Genomic DNA, 16,046 nt, shown 5'->3' on the forward strand with positions numbered 1-16,046 from the left:
CAGTGGAGGATCTGCTCTAGCAGATGGATTGCCTGCAGACTGTCAAATCAGTCTCCACAAACATGGCTCTTTCCCCGGGGACAGTTCCTAAGCTATTATGTGTCCTCTAGTGTCTAAAACCACGTGTCTTCTAACCAATCAGTAGCTGGTTATCTCCGAACCAAACGCTAGACCGAAGGTCATCAGCGGGAATCCTTGCGTCTGATTGGTTGTGTCGGTAGTCATTGTATCATGTGAATGTGAAGGGGTGTGGCGCTGTTTCCCGCTGGTTTGGTCGTAGTAGTGTTGGGTGATGGCTTCTCCTCCGTCCCCGGAGTGTATGGAACTATTATCCGAGGACGGTACGCTGTACCCCGACACCGAGGTGAGTGAGGAGGAGGAACTCTCACACACGGGGTGTTGTGGTGTAAAGAGGGCCTGTCGTGGTAATAATTTGGAGCTGTGGGATCGGTATTATCGTTGCTCAAACCTCGACTTTTTCACAACGCAACACGTTCACTGTAAACCCCTCCCCCCAAAGCACACCCTCACCTATTCTTCACCTGCCAGAAAGAAACACCTTGTACTTCCGGGTATGAAGGAGCATATGTGACAGTGATGACGCTTGGTGATTGGTCCAGCAGGGAGAGTTCCGGGTAAGTTCTGTCCACAGCAATGGTGGGCAATATTGTGCCCACTGACGCCAAAGCTGGGGGGGGGGGGGTCATTATTGTGCCCACTGATGCCAAAGCTGGGGGGGGGGTTCGTTATTGTGCCCACTGGCGCCAAAGCTGGGGGGGTCGTTATTGTGCCCACTGGCGCCAAAGCTGGGGGGGTCGTTATTGTGCCCACTGACGCCAAAGTTGGGGGGTTCGTTATTGTGCCCACTGACGCCAAAGTTGGGGGGGGTCTTTATTGTGCCCACTGACGCCAAAGTTGGGGGGTTCGTTATTGTGCCCACTGACGCCAAAGTTGGGGGGGGTCTTTATTGTGCCCACTGACGCCAAAGTTGGGGGGGGTCGTTATTGTGCTCACTGACGCCAAAGTTGGGGGGGTCGTTATTGTGCCCACTGACGCCAAAGTTGGGGGGGGTCTTTATTGTGCCCACTGACGCCAAAGTTGGGGGGGGTCTTTATTGTGCCCACTGACGCCAAAGTTGGGGGGGGTCGTTATTGTGCCCGCTGATGCCAAAGTTGGGGGGGGTCGTTATTGTGGCCGCTGACGCCAAAGCTGGGGGGGGTCGTTATTGTGGCCGCTGACGCCAAAGCTGGGGGGGGTCGTTATTGTGGCCGCTGACGCCAAAGCTGGGGGGGGGGTTCGTTATTGTGCCCACTGACGCCAAAGCTGGGGGGGGGTCGTTATTGTGCCCACTGACGCCAAAGCTGGGGGGGGGTCGTTATTGTGCCCACTGACGCCAAAGCTGGGAGGGGGGTCGTTATTGTGCCCACTGACGCCAAAGCTGGGGGGGGTCGTTATTGTGCCCACTGACGCCAAAGCTGGGGGGGGAGTCGTTATTGTGCTCACTGACGCCAAAGCTGGGGGTCGTTATTGTGCCCTTCCACTGTTCTAGAGAGACTCCATCCTTGTGGCTGAATGTAATAGAGGGAGAGAGGAAAGGTGAGTATGAGCTGCTTGATAGGAGACATTAAAGTAGAATTTTTGAGGAAAACAAAAATGCTGCCCCTGTGCCACAACAGTTAAATGCTGGCTTAGAGCGAGGAGAATAAGCATAGCAAAAAGTTTTTACTTTCCCTCTCCTTGCTGTAAGACTGGCCCCTGCAGCCTCTTCTCCCCTGCACAAGCTGCAGGGCTTGTGAATGAACTACTAAAGTTCATTGAGAACTATTAGCAATGGTTGACAGTACTTGTAGTTCTTTCATTTACAGATCGCTGTGAATGAATGACACGGCTGTGTTGGCAGAGCCCTGCATAGCTGCACTATTTTTAAAATGTGACGGGGCAGGTGTGGGGCATGTTGCACCCAAATTATGCATATAGCATACTCTGAAAGGTGAACTTATCCTTTAAAGTGGTTGTGAAGGCTAAAGGTTTTTTTCTATGCATGAAGGTGCCCCCCCCCCCCACTCACCTGAGCCCCCTCTCAATCCAGCAGTGTGCACGAGAGCCTCGACTGTCCTGGGCAGTGTTAATTTTTTGGCAGCAAATTTCGATTTAGTTTTAGCTTTAGTCTTAGGACTAAAATGGCATTTTAGTTTTAGTCCCGTTTTAGTCTTCTGCAATTGTTTTAGTCGTATTTAGTCGACTAAATTTTAAGTACATTTTAGTCGACAAACTCATTTTAGTCATCTAAAATCTAATAGGTGTAATTAAATTGTAATGCATTAGTTAAAATGTCTCCACAATTTCCAAACTCATTATATACTGCTGGACTGAAAAATCTCATATGTTATTATTGAAGGTATTGAGGTATGAACATGCACTACAGACCAGTGTTAATTTTAAAGTCAAATTTCAATTTAGTTTTAGTCTTAGTCTTTTGACTAAAATGCCATTTTAGTTTTAGTCCCATTTTAGTCTTTTGACTAAAATGCCGTTTTAGTCGTATTTCAGTCATCTCAATTGTTTTAGTCGTATTTTAGTTGACTAAAATAGTATTCATTTAGTCGACTAAAATGTTTTAGTCGACAAAATTAACACTGGTCCTCGGGCTCCCTTTCCTCATTGGCTGAGACAGCGGGAGCCATTGGCACCCACTGCTGTCAATCACAGCCAGTGAGCCAATGAGGAGAGAGTAGGGAGCGAGGCTGAACCGTGAATCTGGGGGGTTTATTTACTACAGGCAAATCCACTTTGCACTACAAGTGCACTCGCTGTAGATCCAAGGGGGACATGCAAGGAAAATAAAAAACAGCATTTTTACTTGCACATGATTGGATAATAAAATTAGCAGAGCTTCCCCTGATTTCAGATCTTCCCCTCAGATTTTCAGCGACTGCATTCCAAGTGCACTTGTAGTGCTGAGTGGATTTGCCTTTAGTAAATCAACCCCTACGTGTCTTACGGACAGATAGAGCAGGGCTTGGGAGCAAGCATACACCAGTGCCTCCATAGCAAGTGGCTTGCTATTGGGGTCACTTGTCATGGGGGAGCCAGGAGCACTAGCGCGGGACCTGAGAAGAGGAGGATTGGGGCTGCTTTATGCAAAACCACTGCACAGAGCAGGTAAATATAACCTGTTTGCTAATAAAAAAAAGCCAAACCTTTAATACCACTTTAATGACACTTGGGTCAGTTTGTCAACATTTTAGGGGTTCTCGGGGTCTCTTTCCTCAGCGCCACACAGAGACTATCAAAGTGTTCACCATAAATCATAGAAACAGACATACTGGAGTGGTGTTGAATTTTTGCTTTGCTACTTGGATCTTGCTCTGAAGTTATTTATTGTGGTCACTTCAGGAACCCCACTGGTCTAGCACTGCGAGGGAAGTTTAGTTTAGACTATGGACACCACCACTGCTCGTAGAGACCGGGCTTACCTGGAGAGTGCATGTGCATTGAAGACAGCACTTGGCCTTGGAATTTCATAAATACACAGAGCCGAGCTTGTGTTGAATCTTTATTTGTAAAAGATAGTTTATGCAAATAATGAAAAGATTCACATCACTTTTGTAAACACTGAAATAAATAAGTTGATTGTAAACCTATTGTAGTTGTTCCCTTCTTGGCATTGTACAATAAAGTTGACCAGGTAAGTACCTACCTGGTGTCTAAGTAGCTTTTTGCAGATATTACTTATATTGAGTGGCATGAATGTAAGTGATATCCCCATATGTGGTGGTGTTATTCCTCCTTTATATAGATTGCTGACATCGTATAAATGCAGTTTTATATTATCAGACCTACTGCTGCTGAAGTTTAGTCTCTGTGAGCCTGTACTAATATATTCCCTTTCTGTTTTAAAAGGCAGTAGACCAGGCCAGGCTAAACCTTTCCAGTGATGATTTCAAGATGAAAAGTGAGTGAAGCACTGTAATTCTTTCTTTGGATCAAAATGTGGCTTAATGCTGCAAAGTGCCCTGCTGGATGATCGTGTATCTTGTCAGAAATATCCTTAGAGCAATATCTATTTCCATAATGGGCTGATCACACTTTCAGTTCTTCATGGAGCTTGGTCAAACACCTGGTCCATATATTATGATCATACTTAAAGTGTATTAGATATCATTTTTTTTAGTTTTGGATAATGTGGAGAAGGGTTAGAAACCTTTTCAGGTTTCTTTTTGCTGAGGAGATATCTTCCAGTTAGGATTCTTGTTCAGGTAACCACTGTCTTACAAAGAATTTACTTCACTGGAAATAATTCCTCTCCCTTTTGTCGTGTCTTCATGACAGGAAGAAGAGGAAAATCTCTCAATGAGACACCAATGGCAAAAATTAATCTGACATTGCCTACGCTATACACAAAAAGTCTGTTAATCCTACCTCACAGGGCACAGGGTTTCGTCATATCCATAACAAATGGGTTGTGATGCCACCTTTTGGTAAATGGACGCTGGCCAAAAAAGCAGGCTTCCCTGCCCAGACCTAACCCTACCCAGAGCAGTACAGCCTCAGTTTTCTTCTAGTGTCTTGGGGTGTGATGGATGTCTCACTGAAGACTTTCCTTCTCTGGGCATTAGCCTTAGGTTTTTTTCTGCCTGTTCCATACTTCCTGAAGTGGGAAAGGAAGGCTTCACCTGGATCGGTCACCTACAGCCCTGGGTTTAGAGGGACAGTACTCTGACCGTGCTGCAGAAGATCGGTGATGATCTGCAAGGTTGATGGTCGGCACTGTAGCCTGCGAGCAACACAAACCAGGGTACCTGGTATCTTGTAATTATGCTGGCAGGTTTCTTTAAAGTTCTTGGGTAGTGATCCGCCCAAGGGGGAGTTGTGTCCCTGAAAACCTCCTTTGAGACATGCCTGCCATGATGGCTGAAGATTGGGCTCTTTGATAGCCCTGCAGCCAGCATGTGCAAGGCTGTATTGATGAATTCCCTGGGCATCTCTTCACACGCGGGAATAGCTCCTGCAGCCAGACATCTCTCCCCTCGCAGCACAGTGGTGGTATCCTGACCAGACTATTTTTCTGCAAGCATTGTGGTGGAGGGGGTTTGCTAAGCCACTAGGTATTTTTGCTGCTGAAAACATCCTGTGGCTAAAGTGCTGGTCTGCTGAACTCCTCTGTAGGAAGCAAATCAAACAGCTGTCCTTGGACAGCTGGTGTCCAAGATTACAAGCCAGAATTCCAAGAGCTTGCGCTCTCCATGCTTTATGTGCTCTAATGTCTCTCTGTAGCCTCAAAAAAGAGCAGTTTTCTTTGCAGCCCTAAAAAGGCTGCTGATTAAGGGTGTCATCGCACCCACTCCGGAATGGCATCAGTGTCATGGCTTCTACTTAAACTTCTTTATGGTTTCAAACGGATACCTTCGACCTATAATGGGTTTTAAGCTCGACAGATTCTGGTGAATGCAAAAAATCAGGATGGAGTCCACCCATTTGACGATTGCTTCACTTCAACAAGGGACTTCGTGCTGTCATTGGATATTAAGGATGCCTTCTGCTCTTCCAGCCTCACCAAGCTCTCTAAGATTTGTTGTGGGGGATTGTCTCTACTAGTTTTTGGTTTTGCTTTTTGGTCTATCTACTGCTCCTGGAGTGCTTAAAGTGGAGTTCCACCCAAAAGTGGAACTTCCGCTTTAAGTACCCTTTGCCCCCTTACATGCCACATTTGGCATGTAATTTTTTTGGGGGGGGGAGTGGGCACCTACTTTAGAGTAGGACTTCCCGTTCCATTTCCTCGTTCCGCCTTCAGGCCGCCTAGGCGGCGACTCTCCCCCTAGGTGGCCCCTCCCTCTAGGCAATCTTCTGGGACCCGTCACAGGTTCCAGAAGATTGCCTGTCCACTCAGAGCTCGTCGAGACTCGATCAGTGCGCACCCGTCCGTGAAGCCACAAGCTGTCACGGCCGGGTGCCCACAGTTCTAATGACGGCGCTGTGGAAGGAGCGAGGCTCCATGCGCCTACATCGCTGGACCATGGGACAGGTAAGTGGCTGTTTATTAAAAGTCAGCAGCTATACTTTTTGTAGCTGCAGACTTTTAATAAACTAAAAAAAGCCTGGAACTCCGCTTTAACAGGTGTAGGGTTGCTGACGACCCATGGTATCCACTGCAGGACAACCTGCTTCTTGGAGAGCAATTTGCTCAGGCCTTGACATCATACTTTTTTCAGATGTCGTCTTGGAGTGGTTTGGTTGGATATTGAACCTCCAAAAATCAGCCTTGGTCCCGACACGACAGCCTAGTTGTGGACACAGCTCAGTCCAAGGTGTTTCTCCCACAGGAAAAGTGTCTTTCCCTGAGATCTCTGGAATACCCCTCAATCTGCTTCTGTATTGGGGTAATAGGGAAAAAGGTTTCTGCCTTCAATGTGGTCCATCTGCCCAGTTCCACTCCAGGGAGTTGCAGCTTAATATTCTGTTGGTCTGGGACAAAAGTCCCCAGTCCCTAGATCTGCATCTGAATCCAAAGACCAGGTTAGTTCTGGAGTGGTGGATCTCTCCTCAGATATTGGATGCTGGAAATATGTTCCTTCTGGTTCTGAGGATGGATGCTAGCCTGTCCGGATGGGAACGTGTTCTGGAGAACCAGTCAGTTCAAGGAACGTGGGAAGTTGAGGAGCAAATTTTGCCAATCTCTCTTCAACATTGGTCTTTCTGCCTTTAGGGGGGTCACTCAGTTTGAGTGACAATGCCATGGTGGTGGCATATATCAATCACCAGAGTGCCATAGGAGAACAGAGGAGAACATTATCTTGACCTGGGTGGTACTGCATGTTCCCAGCTCTCTTCGTTAGGCATGGAAAATTGGCAAGCGGACTTCCTCACTTAACAGCAGCGGAACTCAGGAGAGTGCACCCTTCACTCTGAAGTATTTAAAGCTCTTTGCTGAAGGATGTGCATCTTCTGGCATCCAGGTTTAACAGCAGGCTGGACAAGTTTGTCCCCTGGACCAGGGTCCTCAGACATTTGCAGTGGATGCCCTGCTGACTCATTGGATTGTTCCACCTGTCCGGTCCTTGTCGATGTGGGACCTCGATTTGGTATTGTCTGTTTTACAGCCTGCTCCGTTTTAACCTATTCTGGATACTCCCATGTCGATGCATGGTTGTCTTTTTTGTGGCCATTACTTTGGCTCATAGGGTCACCTGAGCTGATTTTACTCTCTTGTATGGAGCCTTTCCTCATCCTTCACTGAGGTAAGGTCGTGTTGAGGCCTCAGTCTTTTTTGCCAAAGTGGTGTATTCTTTCCATCTAAACTAGGACATTGAGTTACTTTCTGCCCTAATCCTAAACGCCCTAAAGTGAAGGCGTTTTACTCCTTGAATGTGGTTTGTGCTGTTAAGGTATATATGAGCTCAGGAGTCTAATTCCCTGATATTTCTGCCTGTGGGTTCTTGCAAGGGATGGGCTACTTCATGATGCACTATTTCTTGGTGTATTCAACAACTAATTTTTCTGACCTATGGCCTTAAAGGGTTACAGTTAAAGTGATTTGAAAAGGTTTGGTATTTATTTTAAAAAAATATCAAACATGTGACTCCTTATTCCCCAAATCATACCGCCCCCATCTTCCTCTTAAAATTGGATGTTAAAATTCTGGCTCTACGCCTCAACAAAGTGATCCTTAATGTAATCAATTCTGACCAAATTGGGTTCATGCCCAACAAAAACATTGCTTTCAATCCAAGACTGCTCTTCATGAACTTGCAGTCGGGTCAAAAGTAGTGGTTAGTTTGGATGTCGCTAATGCCGCGTACACACGGCAGGACTTCCCGACAGAAAAAGTCAGATGGGAGCTTTCGGTCGGACATTCTGATCGTGTGTACGCCCTATCAGACTTTTTCCGCAAGTCTGGCCGTGTGTACGCGGCATTAGGCATTCGATTTGGTTGAATGGGTTTCTTTATGGGAATGCCTTCACTGATATGGTTTCAGTCCAAAGTTTATAAAGTGGCTTCAGCTCCTGTACCAGGCCCCTAAGCTAGGATTCAGGTAAATGGTAGGGTTTCCAACCCTTTTCCTCTATCTAGGCATAGATAGGGATGCCCACTACCCCCATTGCTCTATGCCTTGGCAGTGGAACCACTGGCAATTGCCATCAGAACGCACCCAGATAATTTAGAGGTTTATTTTCGGGGCAATTGGTTGAAACCATTAATCTATATGCAGATGATATGCTATTTGGCAGAATGCTTATTGAGCATTTTGGAAATTTTCAGGATTACAAATCAATTAAGAAAAGTCCCAACTTTTTCCCTAGATCTTGAGGCTCAAAATGCTGTGCAAGTTTCCCTCCCCCTGTTAAGAGCCAGTTGGATCAAATAGTAGGGTTTCCAGGTCACCCGTTCTCCAGACGATTATATTTATTTCAACTTGGAACCTCTATACGCAACACTCAAGACCAAAACTCAGCCACTGTCCCATCTTCCCCCCGGGGACATGGAATGCATACATTTAGTAAAGTTGATCTTGCTGCCCAAGTTTCTCTACATTTTCTGGCATTCCCCTGTATACTTGCTGCTCCAATTTTATGTAAACCCATTCTCTTCATTCTTTTTATATGGGTTAAATCTAGACTTAAATTATCTTGGTGTGCCTTGAATGCCACGGAAATGGGAGATACTGCTCTTCTTCATCTCAACTTGTACTATTTAGCTGCTCGTTGTCTTTTTTATTATTATATATATATATTTTTTTTGATAAAGGGGGATAAGAAGCATTACAATACGCTAGCATGTTCACAGTTTTCTGGCATGGTCACTTATCTTTAACAGATCCTCTTGAGGGATACTCATGATCCTGCTCTCTTGGGAGGCCATAAGGGACTGGTTTACCATCACTGTAAGGTTTGGGAGTTGGCAATATGCAAGATGTAAGCTCCATCTATACATGCTCATCCACCCCTGTGGGGTAATTCCTGTTTGCCAGAACTACTTACTGTGCCTGATTTTGATCTGTGGGTCGCACGAGGGGTCATTTATACACTAGCCTTGGTGTTGGGTCATTTCAAGATCTTAAATCAAAATTTGAACTACCTAATTCTATGTTCGTCTGTTACCCCCAGCTTCACCAGGTACTTTGAGTGCAATTTGTCTCAAACCTAGCCTCCCTTTTCCCATTACACATATTTTTGGGTACTGACCATAAAAAAGTTGATGTCTACCTTTTTAGTTTTATATTTATATATAATATATTTATTTTATATATTCAACCAGCAGCGGCTGACTTATCCTTCCAGTTGAAGAATCAATGGGTGGTGGATGTGGGGGTGCTGGAGGATGAAGACTGGGAGGATGTCCTGCAATCCTGTAAGTTAGTTTCCCCAAAGCCTTCTGAGCGACTCACTCATCTATACATACTGCACATAACCTACTTAACTCCTATCCGTTTATCTAGGTACTGATCGGAGTATAACCCTTCCTGTCCTAGATGTGGGGAACTTGGCGGTTCTTTTTACCACTTATGGTCATGCCCAGTCATCCAAGGCTATTAGCTACAGGTGGTCCAGTTTCTGCATGATTGCATGGGCTCCCTGTTAACCCTATGCCCCAAACAATGTCTGCTGGGTCTACTCCCATGGCCGGGACAGTGATAAACACCTCACATTTTCCTACAGGAAACACTTTTTATTGCTAGAATGATGATTGCCAAGGTATGGCTGAGGGCTCTACCTCCAACAGTTCACAAATGTATATTGGCTGTCAATCTTACATTGCCTTATAAAAAGTCACTTATATTCATAGAAGATACCCAGCTAAATATAAGATTTGGGACAGGTGACTAGACCAAGCTTCTACCTGCTTTGTTGATGATGAATCTGAAAATGTGTGAGTCCTAACCTTATGATTTCATTGCTTTCTCTATTGTACATGCACAACATGTAATATGTGTTTTATATCACTCATCTACGTGTTTTATAATCCTGACTGTACGCATGCCATGTATTATTTCGTTTAAAACATGACTGGATTTCAATACTGGAAGACTATTTTGTGTATTCCTCCTTATATGGATATTCGGTATGTTTCCTGTGGGTACTTTTTTTTTTTTTCTCCTGTAATATCATGTACTGGTGTCTATTCTACTGCTCCTTGTACATGCCTCACTTTTTTTTTCTTTTTTCAATAAAGCGTTTGGATTATTATTATTATTATTATTATTATTATTATTATTATTATTGTTATTATATTATTTTTTATTTATTTATTTTTTTTAAATCAGTCCAACGGTTTTGCACAAAGCAGCCCTGATCCTCCTCTTCTGGGGTCCCTGCCAGTGCTCCTGACTCCTCCCCTCCCGCCAATTGCCCCCATAGGAAGCGCTACCTACCTTCTTCCAATGGCTCGGCCCCGCTCTCTGCTGACAGGCTTTGATTGACCGCAGCAGGAGCCAATGTCTCCTGCTGCTCTCAGCCAAGCCTCTGAGAACAGGGACTGGGGAGAGGAGCTGCTGCAGATGGGCACAGCGCAGAATCCAGATCAGGTTCAGGTGAGTATTTAAGGGGGGGTGCTTGCTACCATTAAAAGGTGTTTTAACTTAATGCAGAGAATGCATTAAGGTAAAAAAAAACTTTTACCTTTACAACCACTTAAAAGTTGAATATTAATAATGCCACTGCTATAAGTGTAGGCCATTTACATACCTCTCAAAGTCTGGAGTACTCCCAGGATGTTGCTGGGCCGTTGCTAAGTAAGGCCTAGTTGTTGTTGCTCACCTCCACCATCACAGGAGTGAGCTTTTTCTCTGATTCAAACCCATCACATGTTCTCCCCCATCCCAACACTGTAGCTCTGAGCTCATTGTTTAAGAGCTCAAACCGTTGATGGCAGGAAGTGAGCAGTAACGACTAGGCCATACTTAGCAACGTCCTGGGAGTATTCCAGTCAGGCTTCAGGAGGTACCTAAATGGCCTATATCTATACCAAGGGCATTATACATCTTTAGTCAGAGCTGCACAGTTTGTTTTTATCTACAGATGCCCCTTTATAAGCAGGTTTTTTGTAAAGGTTAATTAACTCTTTAAGTTTAAAGTTCCTCCTATTCTAGTCAAAGACCATTCTACTAGTAGTGTCAGTGCTTTCTGGACAATTCAGCATCAAGCTTCAAGTTTGTAAAGCCTAGTACACACGATCAGAAAATCAGACAAAACAATACCGCTTTTGAAGCGATCGTAGGATAATCTGATCATTGGTACACAGCTTTTGAGCGCTGATCGCGACAGTTCATCCAAAAATGATCCGAAGGGACAAACACAAACAATTTTCTTGTACGATACCAGAACGTTTGATTTTCGTTTAATCGGTACAATATTCGTCCGAAAAAATTGGCAGAGCAATACCACATATGCTTGGAAACAAAAGAATAAATTACAATACAACACAATACATCACTACCAAAGTTCTATTCTGTTGTACAAGAATTTTCATAAGTTTAGTAACCTCTTCATTCTCGATTTATGAGACTAGAACGCAGGAAAACTAAAAAAAGACAATCATTCGTTCAATATTCTCATTTTGCGTATGAGGCTTAAGGCAGGCCATACACAGTGCACATTTCTTTCCTGCAACCATGGACTGCAGGAAAGAAAATTTGCACAATTTCCCCATCAACCCAGATCATTCTGACAGGAGAAATCCCTCCTGCTGAGAAATTGTCTGCTCTGCTCCCAGCGGAGGCGGGCGGGGGAGGCCTTCCCCGCCAGGAGAAGACAGTAATTATCGCTAGTGGCTATAGCAGCTGCTAGCGATAATTGCAAGAGAATCTGTCAGGCTGGTTGTACCTAAGTTGATCGATCAATCAACTTGGTACATTCAGCCTCCCCATTAATGGTTTGAATCCCTGCTGGTTCCTGCTGAACTGGCCAAGATTCGAACCGCGTATGTCCGGCCTAAGGCAGGTCTTCTGTTGTTTTAGGCTTGTTATTGTTTTGCTCACTCCACATTTATAGTTCTTTGGAACATCCCAGTTGTTATGGATATGAAACCTTGTGTCTTGTAATGTATAAATAAAGGATTGGTATGTTTGTTTTACCCGTAAAATCCTTTTCTAAATGAGACACCCGGGATCCCACTGTTTTTTATTTTATTTTTTTGTTTTTCTTCTCTTTGGCCAGTGTTCATTCACCTTAACATGGCAGTATAACCCATTCATTGTGAATATGATGAAACCCTGGGCTCAATTCACTAAAGGATATTGCATGTGATATTTGGGTCTTGTATCCGATTATTGCATGCAGTATGGAAAACCTCAATTCATGAAACGCTTGGTAAATGTAGCATAAACCTGTCAGAAGTCAATTCACAAAAAGAAAACTAAACGCATACATTCGTTAAATGAGTTGTGGTCTAGCAACGCACTATTTTACAAATATTTACAATTACTAGCTCGGCACTCACCAGCGCTCTTAACAACCAGTGAATTAAAAATAATGTAACCACATCTTGCAAGTGTTGTTCACTGAGTGAAATTTAGTGTTCATGCCCTGGTTTTTGGATAGTATCTTGGCTGCCTTGTACCATGCACCTCTATACCTTTGTAGCTCTGCTAGTTGTAGTCTGCTAGTAAAATCCTCCCTTATGTTTCCTGCGCTCTTCTGTTTTACAGAATCTTTGAATTTGCCACGGCCTCGGTTTGATGTATCGCTGTTTCACTTAACCCGCAAATTTATGGACATTATTAAGTCTGCTCCAGAGGGTGTTGTGGATCTAAATGAAGTTGCTAAACTGTTGGGGGTGAGGAAAAGAAGAGTATATGATATCACCAATGTATTGGATGGTATTCGGCTTATTCAGAAGAGGTCCAAAAACCTGGTCCAATGGGTGTAAGTAGTCGAAAAATTGTTCACTTTAAAAGATTAGTCCTCCGAAAATGAATAGCTCTGTATTGGGTGGACTGTGACAGGTTCAATCACCTGGCAGTTTGTGAAAATGGACATCTCTGATGCACCTTCCTGAGACGTGCGCTGACCCAGCTGTGCTCATATACATGTTTTCAGCTTCCTTGCTGCATTCCCTGTGTATTTGGCGAAATCAACTGCAATCAGGTGATATTGAATGGAATACAGCTTTTATTAAATTTTACTGCTATGGCAAGAGGGAGCCACCTTACAGGACCCCTCAAGACCTAGGAGTCCCCAACACACTGAAATCCAGACGATAAATGTAAAATTCAGGTTGAATGGGAAAAAAACAACTCTGTGCTTAATAAAAAAAAAAAATGAATTTAGCACTGGTAAAACATAGCTGACACTAACTACATACCTCCAGTTGTAGACTCCAAACCCCTCCAACCACCCTCAGTGCAGCCTGGAGCCCCAGATTTGGGGTGAAAGGGGGGGCTGTATTGTTTCAACTGCATACATGAAAATGGGACTGACAGCAGTCCCCTGTATGCTGGTTTGAGGACAGAGTTCTTTCCGTTCTCTTGACAGTATGGGGTTGATTTGCTAAAACCTGGACAGTGAAAAATGTGGTGCAGCTCTGCATGGTAGCTTCTAATTTCTAACTTCAGCTTGTTCAATTTAGCTTTGACAATACAAACCTGAAAGCTCAGTAGTTTCTATGCAGAGCTGCACCAGATTTTGCACTATATAGTTTTTAGCAAATCAACCCCTATTTGTCCTCGCCATAAATTACTCCACAAAAAAAAGTAAAATTTTAACATGCTTGTTTTAGTTTTATTTTGCGTTGGAGGTTAGATTTTTGAGCATAGGCTCCGCCTGTCATGAGATATAATCCTTCCCACCCACTAGCCCCCTGTGCAATGAAAGTTCTTTTTTGGCTATCAAAGCACTCTCATTGGATGGAGAAGGAGACATCTTGCTTGATGGAGGGGGTTACACTTAAAGTTGAAAGTTCAAGCTTTCCACGGTGGGGACTGCAACCAGGTGGAAAGAGAATATAATTTTAGTAGTACAGCAGGGGCGTTGCTAGGTCTACAAAAGATCTGGGGCTAGAGCCCATAGCAGCGTAGTAAAGAAAGTCACTTGGGTGGGCATACACATGTATATAATATACGTGTGTGTGTATCCCCAGAGAGCCTCCCCCTTAAATCAGGGTCCCCAGAGAGCCTCCCCCTTAAATCAGGGTCCCCAGATAGCCTCCCCCTTAAATCAGGGACCCCAGAGAGCCCCCCCTCCCCTGCAGGGACCCCTGCAGGGACTCGGGGCTATGGGCCCCAGATTTGGGGCTATAGCCCCAAAAGCCACCCCCCTAGCAACGCCACAGGTACAGTATAAGGAGTGACATAACAAGGTGAGTGAGAATATAGCCAAAATGCTATAAGGATAATCTTGCTGCTGCTGAAGTCAGCCCACTTTTCGTTGTCTTCATTGAAACATCAGTTGTTGGCGTGCTTAAATTATTGCTGTTTTTGCTTTTTGTGTAGAAAATCCTTGTAAAGCTACACAAGATGTTCTGGCAATCCTACTCCAGTACATAACCAAGAAATGGCATCATCGTGCATAACAAAAGCATTGTCTTCTAGTTAAAAGCCTTTTAATGGGATTGATTAGTGGTTATAATGCAATCAGTTGAAGTGGAGCAGTGTTCAGGGAGATGCCTTTGTAATGATAATGGTCTTAAAAGCCATTAACGGCCGATGGGTATCTACAGGGAATAAACAAATGCATATTATAACATAATGAATTTGTGTTCCACAGTGTTGTTGTCTGTAGCATGAATCCTGGATATCGCATTGTAGCTAGAATGTTTGTAATGTCCACTTTTTCAAGATCTCTGTCCAGCTGCTAGCAGGGCATGCTGGGGATTGCACCCAGAAAGACAACTCATTTACTGTTAATTCTCCACACACTCCATGATATATAAGTCATCCAATACTAGGGAAGGTAGAGGACTGGAGGAGGGCATTTATTTTAAGGATCACAGATAAAAGATGGTACTTTTCTGTAATAAATCTGAAGACAGGCTCAAAAATTAACAATCTGAGTGAAAAAGAAAATAATTCTATTACAAAAATATAAATGAATTGCTAAAAAGTAGAAGTTCACCCTATAAAACTAAAATCTGTAAATCTACCGGCATCCACAATGTAAGACTAACCTTTCTAGCCCTGTATAGCAAAAATTGCTATACATATCTTTTCTGAAGCCGATCCAGTCTCTAGTGGTGGAAGCTCTGCAGGAGACAGCCGACAACGGCTGCTAAGTGACGTCATCCATAGACTTACTATGGGGCTTCCGTTGTCGGCTGCCTCCTCTGCACCCACCTACACAGAGAAGCTGCCGCTGACAGCTCAGCGTGGAACCGGAGCAGCTTCAAAAAAGGTATGTATAGCGATTTTCTTCTTTACAGGGCTATATAAGTTAGTCTTGGATTGTGGATGCCAGTAGATATACAGACTTTAGTTTTAGGGTGAACTTCTACTATAAAGGCTAAGTTCACCTTTGGAACATATTACACCCAAGAGGTGATCTCATTGTTGCCACAGTTTTTTTTAAATGGAATAACGTGCTCGTATTGGGATGGTTAAAACGTGGAACTTGGTAATGGTGCACTAGACTAGCGCATCTAAACCAAAGAACAAAAAATATATAAATATAAAAAAAAAATAGTATAGTATTGCAGCTTACCTGTCCTTATATGTGTTGGCTGCAGTAGTTCTCATTTTCACACTTTTTCTCTTTCTTTTAATCTTGTATTCCTGCCCTTAACTCCCTTCCTGTTCTTGGGTAACAGCCATACTGAGCAGTGTTGTCCCCCTAGGACAGGGGGTGTTCGTATTGCATAACGCTTTTTTTTTTTAGAACTGCATAATACTTCCCTCTCTTTTTTTCTTTTCCATAACAGGGGGAGGTGTTTTGTAGTCCATGGAGATAGTGGTGAACATTGCTAACTAATAACAGTCCAGATGCAGAGAGTACAGGTTTTGGCTCCCAAGATTTTCTAGCTGGATGAACAGCTTTTTTTTTTTTTTTTTTTCTTTTTGCACTTGTTGAACAAATATGACAAAACTGCAGTCTGGTTAAGGGAACCCTCAGGAGGAACC

The 16,046-nt window shown here is 43.9% G+C and overlaps 1 protein-coding gene across 1 annotated transcript in view; it reads left to right on the forward strand.

The window, feature by feature from the left end:
• The first annotated feature begins 207 nt into the window (after positions 1 to 207).
• Positions 208 to 16,046, forward strand: part of E2F6 (E2F transcription factor 6) — a 30,307-nt gene continuing 14,468 nt past the window's right edge. Inside the window, exons 1-3 of the mRNA XM_073625370.1 lie at positions 208 to 364; positions 3,904 to 3,955; positions 12,645 to 12,861. Coding sequence (XP_073481471.1) covers positions 293 to 364; positions 3,904 to 3,955; positions 12,645 to 12,861 — 341 coding nt within the window. The 5' untranslated portion in view covers positions 208 to 292. The remainder of the gene's footprint in view (positions 365 to 3,903; positions 3,956 to 12,644; positions 12,862 to 16,046) is intronic.

This window comes from Aquarana catesbeiana, linkage group LG04, assembly GCF_042186555.1.
Source record: "Aquarana catesbeiana isolate 2022-GZ linkage group LG04, ASM4218655v1, whole genome shotgun sequence".
Classification (NCBI taxonomy): Eukaryota; Metazoa; Chordata; class Amphibia; order Anura; family Ranidae; genus Aquarana; species Aquarana catesbeiana.